Source organism: Stenella coeruleoalba, assembly GCF_951394435.1.
Source record: "Stenella coeruleoalba genome assembly, chromosome: 8".
Taxonomy (NCBI): domain Eukaryota; kingdom Metazoa; phylum Chordata; class Mammalia; order Artiodactyla; family Delphinidae; genus Stenella; species Stenella coeruleoalba.
The window spans coordinates 43,133,520-43,148,718 of NC_137154.1; the positions used below are offsets into that span (position 1 = coordinate 43,133,520).

Here is a 15,199-nt window from a genome sequence, read left to right on the forward strand (position 1 = left end):
CCAAAAAAGATCTGTAAGAGGCTGGGTATTTGGTCAGCAGAGGCCAACTCAGAGAGTCCCAAAAGGTAGGTGACGATCCTCTGAGAAGTGCATTTCTTGGTCTTGTTTACTGTGGAAACTGCCCATTCTTTTCCGTTCTGCTGAGATCTGAGGTGTTGTTTTCTGTTTCTGCTGTCAGGATTTGAACAGTTTGAGATTCACCATGGCCATCCCGACTCTAAAGTTATAGGCTAGCCATTTCCATTTTAAAATTGGAGCCTATGTAGGGCAGACTCACTCTCGCAAGGAACATGCAAGGTAGGGAGGAGGGGAGGGAGGCAGGGAGAGAGGATCAGCCCCACTTCACAGATGAAGACACTGAGGCACAGCTGAGCTGTTCAGTGTCATCCAGTGAGCAGTGGCAGAGCTGGAATCTGGGCCCTGAGTTAGTGACTCATGCTCAGCTTACCATGAATAATTATACTTGTTGATTTTTTCTTGAGACACACACACACACACATACACACATTTCCCCCAAATTCTTAGGGAACCATTTTCTGCTTTTCTGGCGATAGGCAGGGGACTGAATTCTTGTGCCTCTGGTGTACGGGGAACTGATGCCCTGCATCAGGTTATTTCAGTGTCACACAGGCCCCCGAGTGCTGTTTCCCAGTGAGCCCTGTATTGCTCCCCTCTCCACCTCTGCGCACTCTCTGTAAGCACCTGCAGAAGCCAGCTCGCTCTCAGCTGGTTCCCAACCCACTCCCTGGTCCTTCCTCTCCCATCCCCTTGGCCCTGTGCTCTCAGCCCCCTACCCTTGGGACTGGGGATTGGATTGTATAGTGCAATTTCGGGCAAAAAGTCCCCTTGGGGGGTGGGTCCACGGCAGTGCGTCGGCAGTACCTGATCCCCCAGGATAAAACAAGATGCCTGTTCCTAGAGTATCATGGTTACTGTAAGATTTTGTGAGCAGTGGTGGAGGTTAGGTAATTTAACTGTTTAAACGATTGTTTTTGTGTTTGAGTATATATAGATGTAGAATAGAAGGAAAAAAAAAACACTTCAAAGTGGCAGCTTGGGCTTTTAATGCCAGATTTCCCTGAGCAGGGCTGGGCACTGGTGTGTTGGGAGAGGGTGGCAATGAGAACAGATCTAGGAAAGGAAGGGAAGGAACAGGTAGGCACAAGGCACAAGTGTGGGTGGGGACACAGAGAGAGGTCATACGGCCTGGCGTCAAGGGCCTGGGCTCTAGAGGCCAGCATCTGGGCCCAGCCCCAGTTTCACCACTTTGTACCTGGACTACCAGGTGAGCTCCTGGGCCTCTTGTGTCTCCGTCTCATCATCTCAAAATGGCGCAATGTTTATCTTAAGGATTTTGTTTTCAGAATTAAATGGAATAATGCACCTCCAGAGCTTATTACAGCACCTGGCAGGTGAGGTGAGCTGCATTCACGGGATCTATTACCGTTATCAGGGTCAGAGGGCTCCTCAGGGGAGCTGTGACAGCATAGGTCTTGCTTTTTTTGTTTCTAGAAAGGAGCTGGGAGAGGGAGTGAGTGTCAAATTACCCACCCTGCCCTGAAGGCTGAGGGGTGGTGAGAGAAGCCCTGTGGGCAAGTGAGCCCCAGCATGGGCGCAAGGAAAGCTTGCAGAACGCCACGGAAGTTGGCTGGTCTTTCCCTTGGCATGTGAGCGCTTGTGAAACAGGAGCTCTCATCTGCATTTATGTTTACTTTCTGTTGACAGTCAATGTAAAAAAGGAATCATTTCAAATATTCCACCAGCAGACAAGCGCTTCCGAACAATGCAGAACTCAGTGTGAAATGATGGGGAACAGACACTTGACTCACCTGATGCAGCAATTCTGGTGAATCACGTGCTCACGTTTCATGAATTTGCAGTGCCGGGATTAAGAACAGAAACAAACAAATAAACCAAAAACTTCAGTCCTGAAAGGGTGTGAGTTGAAGGAAGGGGCCAGCTCTGTGCAGAGGGGAGTATTCCTGTTGCATGAATGAAATACAAAACCGGGTTGTACCGGGTAAGAGAAATGGGAGCTGGGACAGGAGTGGCCCCCTCTCTCCCCCTCCCCAGCTCTGAGAACAGCTTTCTTTGTTGAGAGAATACACCTGAGGCAAGCCTTCTTCGCTTCTCCTCCCACTCACATCCAGGTAAGTCCTGCCAGGTGCCCCGGTGGGAATAAAGCATCCAATGATACTTCACAGACTCCTACATGAAATCAAAGCTTTGCTCACGTCCTTTCACTGGAATAAAGAAATGAAACGGACGCTGCCCTCAGAGGTGCCAGACCAAACCCGCATGTTTGGATTCTTTCTACAGAAAACCATTTGTTTTGGGTTCATTTCGGTATTTATAGCAGTGCACATGTAACACATTTCAATCCACGTGAATAGTTCCCAATTGCTGAAGCAAATTAATCTTTCACAAGCCACTCAGCAGTGAGGTTAGAAGATAAACAGTAGGTGAAACAGTACCCGCTCCCCTGTACGTGGACCTTCTTATTACAATAAACTCCTACATTTGAGCTTGCTACATCCAATGACTGCCACTCTCTCCGTTCATGTGGCAGCCCCAGCTGCCCCCTGCCACCTCTGCCCTGCTGAGGGAGTTCTCTCATCAACTGCCTGGGTGAGACATGCTGCCGTTTTCAGTTTGGAAGGAAAAGCCTGTAAATCTGCTTCCTGGGAAGGCAGACACTGCTGAATCGTCATCTGCCTCCAGAATGCAGGAAACATCAATTTCATTGCAGCTCGTCAGAGCTGCAAACACCTGCCACTTCCTTTCTCAGTTGCAATTAATATGCTGCATCTCAACATCCCTTGGTTCCAAGCAGCCTAACACTGCCGAAGTCCAGGTTTAAATGAAACAGTATAAGCTGAGGTTATTTTTCACAGTTTTAGAAACATGAACTTGTGTTTTTATTGCCAAAGAAGCACTACAAATAGTTGGGGAGATAAGTCTTTGTGCTTGAGATAAATGTGAGAAGAATAGGTTGATGATTATAATAAAAATGGCTCTTTATTTTATTTTTTTTATTTCTTTGGGAATGGTACTTGTTTATCTTTGTATTTACTTGCGGGTGGAGGAATAATGTTCTTTCTGTATCCTTACATCTAGCACAGGGTTGCTGAATCCCACAGGTATTTGGAAGATGTTTATTAAACACATAAATAAATGAATGGTTTGGGAGAGCAAGTTTAAGAACGGTCCTCTTGGTCCAGCTTACGTAAAATTCTGAAGTTTTCATTGTGAGCCTTTTGGTTTAACTTAGAAGCTGTGTGAGACTACGAAATGTGACCTGAGGCTGGGGCTTTCTGTCTCATTCAGAGTCCTAAATGGCTCAGCCTTGATCACAAGTGTTATTTTATGGGAAAGTGAAGGCTCCGTCTGTTTTCACCATAATCCTACCCATACCGTATACACAGAAACTGTCTTCAAATGGTACAATGTTTTACCTTTTGAGGCCTTAGAACTTTCTCTATTGCAATCATTTAACATAGTTCAACAGCCACAATATTTGTATCCTTTTGGAAATGATCATTAAAATGGTTTTTAAGTACTGGGAAAACTGAAAGCCCGTGTAAGTAGAAGGCTGTTAAATATGAGGTCTGTGTTTTAACTTGGCCAGATAAGACTCAGCCTTAAACCGCAGAACATAATCTTTGGAAGGGAAAGTGAGCAAACTGCTTCTCTCATCTATCAACAGAATACTGGGGTCAAGAACCACCTTCTTTCTTGGCCCTCTTGGGAGAATCTTTCTTTTAAACCAAAATAGAACAAATTAAAATAAGTGGCAATTAATCCTTTTGCACAAAAACAACCCAGACACTACATATCTGAGCATCATCTGTTAAACGTACGCAAGCAGCAAATGGTGACCGGGCTTGAATAATTCTACCCATTCTAGAAGGAAAACTGAAGTTGTGTATCTTTCTTAAAATGAATTAACATTCCTACGCGTCTGTAGTCTTACCTCTGAATGCCTGATGGCAGAAAATATTATCTTGACTATCTCCATAAATCTTTAATACTATACAACTTATTGCCCCAAACCTCTGGGTTACTTGCATATTAAATAGCTTATATACCAATAGCTTAGTGCTAACAGGTCTTCTCCAAATTATAACACAGGAAAACCAGAATAATGAGGAAATCATATTAGCCATTTCCACCAAATATACAAATAAATAAAAATAGATAAATAACCCTAAGTGGCACAGTTTTCAGAGAGAGAGAGAGAAAGAGAGAGAAATAGATGCTTGCATATATTTCCTAATAATAGAATTCAGGCACTAGAAGACCTGATTATTAAAAGAAAAAAGAAAAGAAAAAGAAAAAGGAAGGAGAGAAGAAAGAAAAAGAACTACAACCTTTGGAACTTGGTATATGCATGGAAAGGTTGTGTTTTAATACCACCCAAAATGTTGGCTGACTCAGGAAATCCAAGCACACTTCTAATTTCCGGCTTCTCAGCTGACCAGATTGGTGTGCACGGACAGCATCTCGGACAAAAGTGGTTTATGGGTTAACTTATACTGAGGTAAGTTAGCTCTCCAGGCAGTTGCAAAGCACCATTTGTCCACCAATACATTTAAACACTTGTAGAAATGACAGGCCAAACATACAACAAAGAGTTCTTCAGTCTGTCTTATGTCAATGATGGACTGACTCCTCAAAGAATCCCACTGAGGGAAAACAATCAAATACTTTATGACAACAAATCATCATTTAAAATCTTTTCTTTGGTTCCCCTATGAACAGTCAAGATGTCCCAGGAATCCCACGCCAGTGCACAAACTCCATCTCCCAGCTTTCTTTTCACATTGAAAATGTCATCAAAGAATCCATTACCCACTTTGGGATTTGGTAAATGGGACCACTGCTCCCCACTCTACCTTGAAGGCAGAGGTGGCCTTGTCTTGTCGTGGATTTCCTGGGCAATCCCTGGAGACAGTGTCAGAGATGTTTAGACCTAAGACCACCACTGAGGAGCATCCCTCACCTGGATCACTAGAATGTTCGTTTTTAGTAGCAGCATCAACCTCACCAATATTTTATCAACAAATGAAAGAGTTTTATAATACTTTTTGCCATTACCAATAGTTACAAAAAAAGTGCTTCAAAATTATTCATTTTCTAGAAACGTTTTTCACTATGTTGCAGCGGCAATAAGGAGAGTGCTCTGGGGGAAAAAAAAAAAGCTTTTCTAAGCCAACAGCATTTGGTGTTAACTAACAGTCCTGCTGGTATGAAGTCAAAGTTTTATTTCCTTTTTTCCTTCTTTTTTTTTTAAAATAAAATTAAGGCTCAAATGTTCTATTAAACTCTCATTGCTTATGTATATTATATTAAGGCTTATAACTACACCTGGTAAATTAAATTCACCCTGGATTGAATTAACACCTGCTATATGAATTATTTGCTTTATGTAATCAGTAATCTCAAGGTTTCTTCTCTTTCTCTGGAAACACAATTTAAATATTAACCTAATCTTTAAACTGCGGCTGCTTCTTTCTGACATTTGGAAACCGGTCATCCATGCAAAAAAAGGCAAATATGGATATATTAATGAAAAGGCAGCTTCTTAAAAATCTTTAGATGTGTAACTCAATGAATTTGGGAAGGGAAAATGATGAAAGCAGCACGAAAATCAATCTCTGTGTCACTTTCTACGGAAAACAATGCTGATCATCTGTCACGGTCACCTCCAATTTAAGAGACCCACTGAAGGTGACTGCCAATTTCAAAAGAGTCTTTGTATTTTCTTCATTATAATCCCTGGAAGGATCTTGGGCAGCTGGAGTACATATGAGAGGATCTTAAATTCTTTTAAAAATATTGCAGGGGGGCTTCCCTGGTGGCGCAGTGGTTGGGAGTCCGCCTGCCGATGCAGGGGACACGGGTTCGTGCCCCGGTCCGGGAAGATCCCAAATGCCGCGGAGCGGCTGGGCCCGTGAGCCATGGCCGCTGAGCCTGCGCGTCCGGAGCCTGTGCTCCGCAACAGGAGAGGCCACAACAGTGAGAGGCCCACGTACCGCAAAAAATATATATATATATTGCAGCATGGTATAAGTTACGTTCCAGGTCTGACATATCCTGTGGAAGGAAGAAGAAGAGAGTGAAGGGTGCTTGGCCTGATCTGGTCCTCGGCTTGCTCCCTGTGGGGCTTCCTCATGTCCTGCTCAGCTGACAGCCCCTGGAGAATATGAAGCTTTCAAAGCGCTGGTCTTCAGCCTTTTCTTGTACGCGTTGTTCCTCTAAGGAATCCACCAGTTTGTCCCTTTGCTCAATTACTTGCATCATCTCGGTGAGTATTTCTTGCTCCTCATTCAGATCATTCTCATCTTTCTGGCTCTCTACAGAAACAAACAAACAAATAAAAATAAGTAAAAAATAAGAACAAACTAAAACACCCACATTGGACTTCAGGTAAGATTTGACCCCAGGAGAACTTTTGGCACGGGCATTCTTGACTGTTCTGGACTTGTTCTGCCCTTTAATTTCCATGGAGAAAACAAGGAAATGAATTTAACACCAGGGACCTGCCCTCCAAGTCACAGATTAGAAAGGTGGGTGCTTTGTGCTGCTGTCAGCTCGGTTTTCATCTTGAGACTCTATATAAAGTGACAGGGAAAACCCCTTTGTGAGAAAAAGAAGTTAATACCAGCCAAGTCCTGCCAAGCCCTCCAACCTGCCCTCCCCTCACAAAAAAAAAACCAACAAGGCAACACAAAGGCGGTTTCCCCTAAACATGTCTGAGCAAAGCGATCTGTGAGAAAAGTTTCTCAGTAAACCATCCGCGTCAGTGGAAGCTATTTCAATGATGAGAATCCTTTTTTCATTTGTAGTTAATGACAAATTGCAGCCTTTGAATAGAGACCAGGCGGCAGCCAAGCGAGGTTATGGCTGGCCGCTAGGAGGATGTTTCCACACTGTGACTATGCTTCTCCCTGAGTACATGACCTTCTTCCTAATTGGCCCGAGACATTCGATTGCCTCAGGGAGACAAGATTTTTATAAAAGGAAGGAAAAGAGTAAGAAACAGGTAGTAATGACTTTCTGACACTCAAAATAGGATTTTAAAGGCAGATTTTAAATCTTGTCAACCAGATTATTGCCTTGGGAGAAGACTCTATAAATTCTGTTAGCTCTTCCTACTTAACACACTGGGACTAGGTGGTGGGCCGGATACCAGAGCAGAGATGGTACCACTGTCTCTTGCATCAGGCTGACGTCTGAGAACAGTGTCAGGAATAAGGTACATATGACAAAAGGGAAATAAAGAGGCACCGTTCTCTTTGCAGCTCATGTTTGATGGGAGGGAGGAGAGAGAGGCCGGAGGAGATAAAGGTGAGGGCCCTGGGCTCCAGTCTCTCCGTTCTGGGCCTTGGAAGCCCCCAAAGAGGCAGGGAATGTCACATCATTTGATGCGAGCACTGGGGGGCTGAGGGACTCTTGCCCTGCCCCTTGCTTGGAACTCTGGGAAGAGGCCAGCTGGAAAGGCGCCCTGTGTGTAAACGTGGGACAGGTAGAACTTCATGGCTGAGCAGAGAAGAGGGGTCTGGGTGTGGCTCCCCAGATCTTGATCTGCTGTGTGTGGCACACATTGGTAGAGCCTAGAAATGTCCACTTGCCCCAGAGGTGCAAAGGTAGACGGCCACTGGGCCTGCCATGGGGCTCCCCATGATGAGGGATGGAGTGGCCTCACAGTGGAGACTGTCTGGCCAGGCTGAGTGGAGGATGTGCTGAGGTGAGGCTGGGCGAGGCCAGGAGTGAGGCTCCAGGCACGCTGAGAGAATGGCCAGGCTATGGGTCAGGCCAGCCACACACCTTGGCTGCAAATGCCAGCAGAGACAGTGACGGCCTGATGACAGGAGACAGCTATGTGGGAGTCAGTGAGTCAGAGAAACCCACACAGACTTCCAGTGCTGTCAAGTCACACAAACCCGCCTCTCGCCATTACCTGGAGGTCACCTTAAGAATCAAGCAGATGCAAGGGGTGGCAATCTGCAAGACTGAACATTTTCATCCCCCAAAGACTGAGCATTTCCTAGAGGGATGGCATCAGCCTAAATTATTGCAGCAGACTAAGTTTACAAGAGAGGGATAAAAAAAGTTCCCTTTCCTCCCTCCCTCCCTCCCTCCCTCCCTCCCTCCCTCCCTCCCCCTCCCCCTCCCCCTCTCCTCCCCCTCCCCCCTCCCTCCCTCTCTCCCTCCCTCCCTCCCTCCCTCCCTTCCTCCCTTCCTTCCTGCCTTCCTTTTCTTCTTGATAACTAGTGGTATGAAGGTTTCGTGCAAGATGACAAGGCAAAATGAAGAAGCCATATTTTTTTGTACACCCCAGAAGAGTGAGAAGATGTATGACCATCATTCTTTAGTAAGAATTTTTAAAAAAAAAAGATTCAAAAGTGACTAATGGAGTCTTTGGTGGTATGTATTTTACCACCCTGATATGGAGCAAATTAAAATTTTTATGAGATGTGTAAGTGAGATATTAGTTATATTGTACAGTTTGTTAATTTAGGTACACTTCAGTATTCATGCCCCTTATTTGATTATCAACACAAAAAAATTAAAATTCCTCTCTCAGTTTTGGTTTGTCAATGATGGAACCATCTGAGCCCCTTCGGACGAATAAAAGATGATGTATGCCACTTTTATCCATTCTGTACAGAGCAGTTCTCTAAGGATTTTGTTAGAAATAGTTTTCTACTGCTATAAAGAAACAATCTACAAACACTACTATGTGAAAAAGAACAGGAGACCCCCAAGTCTGTGATGATCTGTTCCCAAGTCTTAGACCCATCATTTACGTTGAGCATGCTTTTTAAGTTCTCAGGGACTCGGTTTTCTAATCTGTAAAATGGGGATAAAATACCTAAATAAGAACGATCATGATGAAAATGTCTCATATTTACTAAGGGCTTGCTCTGAAGCAGGTAACCCATAGGTAGGTGCAATGTTCGGTCCATGAGGTATACAGAAATGATTTAACTTGCTCTTTCAGACTTAGGTCTAAATGTAGGAAAGCCATGCACGGATCTGGCCCCCCAAACATACAGGCACAGCACAGAGTGAATATGCCTCGCAGGCTGGAGCCTATGAATGCATAAATCAGTATATGGTGTCAATTAAGTTTATTTCAACTCTCCCTCCCTCATGGTGAAAATAATTTTCTCATGTGTGATGCCCTGGCCCAGCCCGTGGTGGGAAGGATGCTTCCTTTCCATTCCCCAGTGCCTGGCAGAACCAGGCCTGCCTTCTTCTGTGCTCCCAAAGCACGTAAGTCATGACCCTCATCTCACTGTGTCATAACTACTGGTCTGGGTGTCAGTCTCCCGAGTGAGGCCACAGGGCAGGGTTGCTCTTCTCCATCTGCCAGGCCCACTCTAGATTCTCAACAAATATTTGTTAAATGAATGGATGGATAAGTGAATGAATGCGTGACTAAATGACTTTGTTCCTATTAGCACATGGGATGGAGCTAAATGCTGCTCTCACGGCCCCAGTGAATGAAGCTAAGAAGGACCTGCTGTGCTCTGGTGGGGGCAGAGGAAGGCTGGCTTTGTGCCCCCTCTGACTTCCAGGCTGGTGACACAAGGCAGGAAGAGCGCTCCACTCTGCAATGTGCAGCATGTTCTGGTCACGTGTCTTCATGGGGGAAAACGTCCCCCAGACATATTACCATACTCACCCTCCTTGAGCATTTTTTCTCTTAATTTCTGCTCCAGTCTGCTTTGATGATCTTCTAATTCTAGTTCTCGGGCCCTGGGGATGAGAGAATGTTCAAACTTTGTAAATACTGGAGATCTGTGTAGAAATATTGACTAACAAACCCATTGACCGTAGCAACTGCATTCTTTTTTCTTTATTAAAACTGGGGTCTTGGGGGCTTCCCTGGTGGCGCAGTGGTTGAGGGTCCGCCTGCCGATGCAGGGGACATGGGTTCGTGCCCCGGTCCGGGAAGATCCCACATGCCGTGGAGCGGCTGGGCCCGGGAGCCATGGCTGCTGGGCCTGCGCGTCCGGAGCCTGTGCTCCGCAATGGGGGAGGCCACAACAGTGAGAGGCCCACGTAACGCAAAAAAAACCACTGGGGTCTTGGAATATCTCAAAACTGAAAGTTTTGCTGCTGCTACTGCTGCTGAGATATGCTGGACTCAAGAGATGATGGGGAGTTGTAATGTGCTCTCAGCAAGCTTTTGGAAGGCCACCCAGGACTGGATTGTGAAGAAATGACTAGAACAGTAGAAGCAATGACAATCTGAAGCTCTCCTCTCTTTTAGGGGCAACGTGACTTCAGGTATCACCTCTAACAACTCCCAGATCTCTGACTGTGGTAAACAAGGAGGAAAGAGGAGTGAGACATTCTGTCCGGGTGGAGGCAGAATACTAGACAACTACCCATCTGGTTGTAACTGACGTGGGAAGAAGAATCAGCGATGTTCTGGAGGAGTCAAGCCGGAGTGCTGGGGGCTCAGTGTGTCCACCGACAGAACAGCAAAGTCAAGAAGTGAAGTTAGCTTTCGGTGAAGCTCAGACAGAACTTCATGACCTTTCCATGGCTGGGGATAGCCCATGTATGTCAGAGTATGTGTGTAAGCTTCCCACAAGCTGGGCCATGTGGTAATGTGGAGGTTCTGCAAACCTTTGGGAGTGCAGGTCTGGCATTCTCAGGAGAAATGAGGACCACAAATGGATGAGGCATGGGTCAGAGGTGATAGGTGAAGCCACGTAATCTCTAAAAGGGAGGCTACAGAGCAGCGGTTCCCAAACTTTTTGGCACCAGGGACCAGTTTCGTGGAAGACAAGTTTTCCACGGACGGGAGTGGGGGCCGGGGGCCGGGGGGCAGGTTCAGGCGGTAATGCGAGCGATGGGGAGCGGTGGGGAGCGATGGGGAGCGATGGGGAGCGATGGGGAGTGATGGGGAGCGGCAGATGAAGCTTCGCTCGCTCGCCCACTGTTCACCTCCTGCTGTGCAGTGCAGCCCGGTTCCTAACAGGCCATGGACCAGTACCGATCCACAGCCCGGGGGTTGGGGACCCCTGCTATAGAGGAAAAAAAGGTTTGAAGACAGGACCTTGGGAACACCTACATTTAGAAGCCAAACAAAAGAGGTAGAGCCAGGGAAGAAGCGAGCAAAAGGTTGGAAGGGTAAACAAGAAATGCAGCATCACAGAAGCCAAGAGAGGAAAGTTTCAGGAGAGAAGAGAGAGATCAAGGGTGTCCAATGCTACAGAGACACTGAAGAGGGTGAGCGCTGAGTCTAGGTCCCTGGGTTTGACGTGGAGGCGGGGGGGGGGGGGGGGGGGGGGGCCCTTCCCTTGCAGCCCCACCTGCAGGCTGCATGTGTATCTGCTATAGCTTTGGGTCACTTACTATACCCTGTTGTCGCTGTCATTTTTACTACTTCTACTATTATGTGGGCCAAGGTCCATGCTTTGTTCAATACTCTCCCTTTTGTTATTGACACTCAACTTCCCTTGGCCCACTCTGGTAGCCAGTGGAAACGCACCACTCAGATCTTCCTTTAAGAGAGAACCCTGGAAGGAGTGTAGTGTGTAGTGAGCTGACTGCTGGAGCAGAATCCACTTCACTGCTGTGTTGAGGCCACACTGCCCCTGAGCAGCTCCAGCCAGTGAGCGAGCACAGTGGCGGTGCTGGAGCTGGGCCATTTCTGCCCCACTTCGGACTCCTCGGATGGGCAGTCTTCGCTCTGGGGCTCCCTTCGCCTGGCTCAGGGCTGCACTGGGGTCTGAGGTTCCTCCTGCCAATTCTCATTCCCTCTCCTCTCCTTTTACAGATGTCAGGACTGCATGGGGTCTGAAGACTTCCCTCTCACTCCCACTCCCTCTCTCCTTTCTCCCAATACGTCTCTTGTACTTCTAATTCTGTCGTGGCACCTGCTTTCCCAAGGGACCCGAAATGACACACCAGTGTAAGACGTTTCTCCTAGTTCAGGCAGGTCTTTCTCCAAACTAAAACCTATCCTTTACCAGAGCTCCCACCTGCCTTTGTCTAGCTCACACATCCGAGTTCTCCTCCTTGGCCTCTGGTGGAGGAGAAAGTTCCCTCTGACAGCGTACCAAGGAGTGACCACAGTCACCGAGCTGTCACCACCCACCTGACCTTTGCCGGCAGGGCCTGTGCACTGACTGCTCCTCCTACAAACCTCCATGGAGCACTTGCTATGTTTTCTCATTCCTCTCATGCTGTGTGCTTGCGTGTCTGTCTCCCCTGAAACCATGAGATCCTCGAAGATAGGGACTATGGCCTGACTCATCTCTACTTCCACAGTACCCAGCACATTTCCTAGCACATGGAATGTGCTTGATACTTTTTTGTCAATGAACTTTATAATTCACACCTGGACCAAAGGCAGACGATACAGTTGTATAAAAAGGGCTTTGTAGTCAGGCGGAGATGGACAAATTACTTAGTTGTTTTGAGTCTCAGCATGTACATCAATTTTAAAAAATAGTAATAATAAAAGTAATAGCTACAGATGAGCCCTTCTTCCCCATTCCTGGCATTTCCTTCATGTCAGTGGAGCTCAAGGAGTATAATTCCTGGCTTCTTCTCTCCACTTTCATGCTTATGCTCACTCTCACCCCAGGGAAGGTGAATTTGGGAAGAACAGACTAGGGGACCTCAGCTCACACCCTTTCTCCCTGGGGATCAGCCTGCCTGCAGCAAACATGTGTTCTCTGTTACTCTGAGCCTTGCTATGGGTCTAGGGCAAGATTTCTCAATCTTGACACTACTGACATTTTGGGCTGGGTAGTGCTTTGTTGGTGAGGGAAGCAGGGTGCCCTGTGCGTTGTAGAATGTTCAGTAGCACCCTTGGCCTCTCCGCACTAGATATCCCTAGCACCTCCCAGTTGCGATAGACAAAAATGTCTTCAGACATTGCCAAATATCCCTGGAAGGAGGAAGTGAGATGGAAATTGCCCCCAGGTGAGACCCACTGGTCTAGGGTAAAAGCCTTACCCCTAAGAAGCAAGTGATTCGCTACCTTTTGTGACAGATGAGTGTGTCTAATTCTGGGGTTGGGTAGTATAGTAAGTTGCATGGTGAACTCCCAAAAGATATGTCCACATCCTAACCCCTGGAACCTTTGAAAGTGACCTTATTTGAAAAAGGGTCTTTGTGGATATAATTAAGTTAAGAACCTTGAGATAAGAATATTCTGGATTATGCCAGTGGGCTCTAAACCCAGCGACAAGTGTCCTTGCAAGAGACAGAAGAGAAGACATGGACACACAGAGAAAGAAGGCTGCATGAAGACAGAGGGAGAGATTGGAGTGATGCGGTCACAAGCCAAGGGATGCCTGGAGGCACCTGACGCTGGAAGGGGCAAGGAAGAATTCTCCCCCAGAGGCCGCGAAGGGAGCATGGCCTTCCTGACACCTCGATTTCAGACTGTCTTCCAGAACTGAGAGAGAATACATTTCTCTTATTGTAAGCCACCCCGTTTGTGATAATATATTAGTCCAGACCTAGGAAATGAATATAGTTAGCAAGCCCAGTTGGGCTCTCATATTTAGCCGAGCTAGCCATAATCAGTAATAAACACTTTATTTTGATATTCTGGGTCAACTATTGACCCAACTGTCTTCTTTCTCACCCGGCTCAGAACCCAGGCAGAGAAGAGGAAAAGAATTTTATTAGACCCCTTCAAAGACTCCCAAAATTAACTCTCAAGGTTGGGGTGAAAATGAAATAAGACAGCATAAGTGAAAGCACCCAGTACAACTTGTGGTGCTTAGTCAGTTTATATTAAATGTTACTTCCTTTCCCTCCAGAATGGTGACAGGTAGAATGACCTTCAACATTTTCAGAGTACGGTGAGATCCATCTCTACTTTCTGATCTCCCAGCCAGACTGCAACCTCTCATTCAGAGGACAGCCAGACCGAGCTCCACCTTCAATCCATTAAAGCCACAAGGAAGTGGTCAGGCGATTTCAGCAAGCCCTTCCCATGATTCACACACAGAAGCCAGACACATGCTTCCCCACTGCAGGTGTGTGACTGCAAGTGGGTCCCCCCTGGTGTGGGGGACAGGGATGGATTGAAAGTGTCTTATCCAAATGCCCTCCAGCTCCAGACCCATTACCTGAAATCATTTTAGCCATAGGACTCCACAGCAGAGAACAGACAATTGAAGATTCTCTGCACTAATGCCAGCATGATATGCAAGACATCAAATGTCAATTTGTCTCAATCACAATTCTGTATGCACAAGAAGAAAAAATCCTGAGACGTCAACCCAGGAGGGTGGGCCACCCCACTCCCGCCCTCTTTGCTTTTAGGCCTCACTCTTATCTGTGTTGCCTTACTTACATGATCAGTAACTCCGACTCATATCGCATTAATTTATTCTTCTCCAGAACCAGCTTAAACCATTCCTGCAAAAGCTGTGCTTCATCCTGTGTGCCTGAATCTGCTTAAGAAATCAACGGCAAATGGGTTAGATTGGCATTTCTCTTCCCACGATCAAACTGCTTTGGAGCTACTTCAGGGGGCCATGTTTGTAGCAAAAACGGCTCTGCAGGCGCAGCCCGCTGACGGCTTGTTGATGCCTCGAGATCATGGACATGACAAATAAAACCCACCTGTGCGTGCTCTGGGGGAGGTCCTCCTGGACATGTAGGGCATGAATACTTCAGCTCCATGAGCCATATACCCTTGACAACGGCCTGCCACTAATGATCCCTCTCCTGCCTACCTGTATGTCCTCCATAAAACTTCTATGCAGGGCTTCCCTGGTGGCGCAGTGGTTGAGAATCTGCCTGCCAGTGCAGGGGACACGGGTTCGAGCCCTGGTCCAGGAAGATCCCACATGCCACGGAGTAGCTAAGCCCGTGAGCCACAACGACTGAGCCTGTGCTCTAGAGCCACGAGCCACAACTACTGAGCCTATGAGCCACAGCTACTGAAGGCCATGCAGCACCTAGAGCCCATTCTCCACAACAAGAGAAGCCACCACAATGAGAAGCCCGTGAACCTCAACGAAGAATAGCCCCCGCTCACTGCAACCAGAGAAAGCCCACGTGCAGCAACGAAGACTCAACGCAGCCAGAAACAATAAATAAATAAAATAATTTATTTAAAGAAAAAAAAAAAAACTTCTACACATTTGTGCATCACATCCTCCATCACAGAAAACCCTAGTAACCCTGATGGTTACTATCTCCT

At 46.7% G+C, this 15,199-nt stretch overlaps 1 protein-coding gene across 1 annotated transcript in view; it reads right to left on the reverse strand.

Moving 5' to 3' along the window:
• Positions 1 to 1,407: 1,407 nt before the first annotated feature.
• MICAL2 (microtubule associated monooxygenase, calponin and LIM domain containing 2) overlaps positions 1,408 to 15,199 on the reverse strand; it is a 223,985-nt gene continuing 210,193 nt past the window's right edge. Inside the window, exons 34-36 of the mRNA XM_079930564.1 lie at positions 14,345 to 14,444; positions 9,695 to 9,768; positions 1,408 to 6,356 (exon numbers count right to left, since the gene is read on the reverse strand). Of these exons, the coding sequence (XP_079786690.1) occupies positions 6,172 to 6,356; positions 9,695 to 9,768; positions 14,345 to 14,444 (359 nt within the window). The 3' untranslated portion in view covers positions 1,408 to 6,171. The remainder of the gene's footprint in view (positions 6,357 to 9,694; positions 9,769 to 14,344; positions 14,445 to 15,199) is intronic.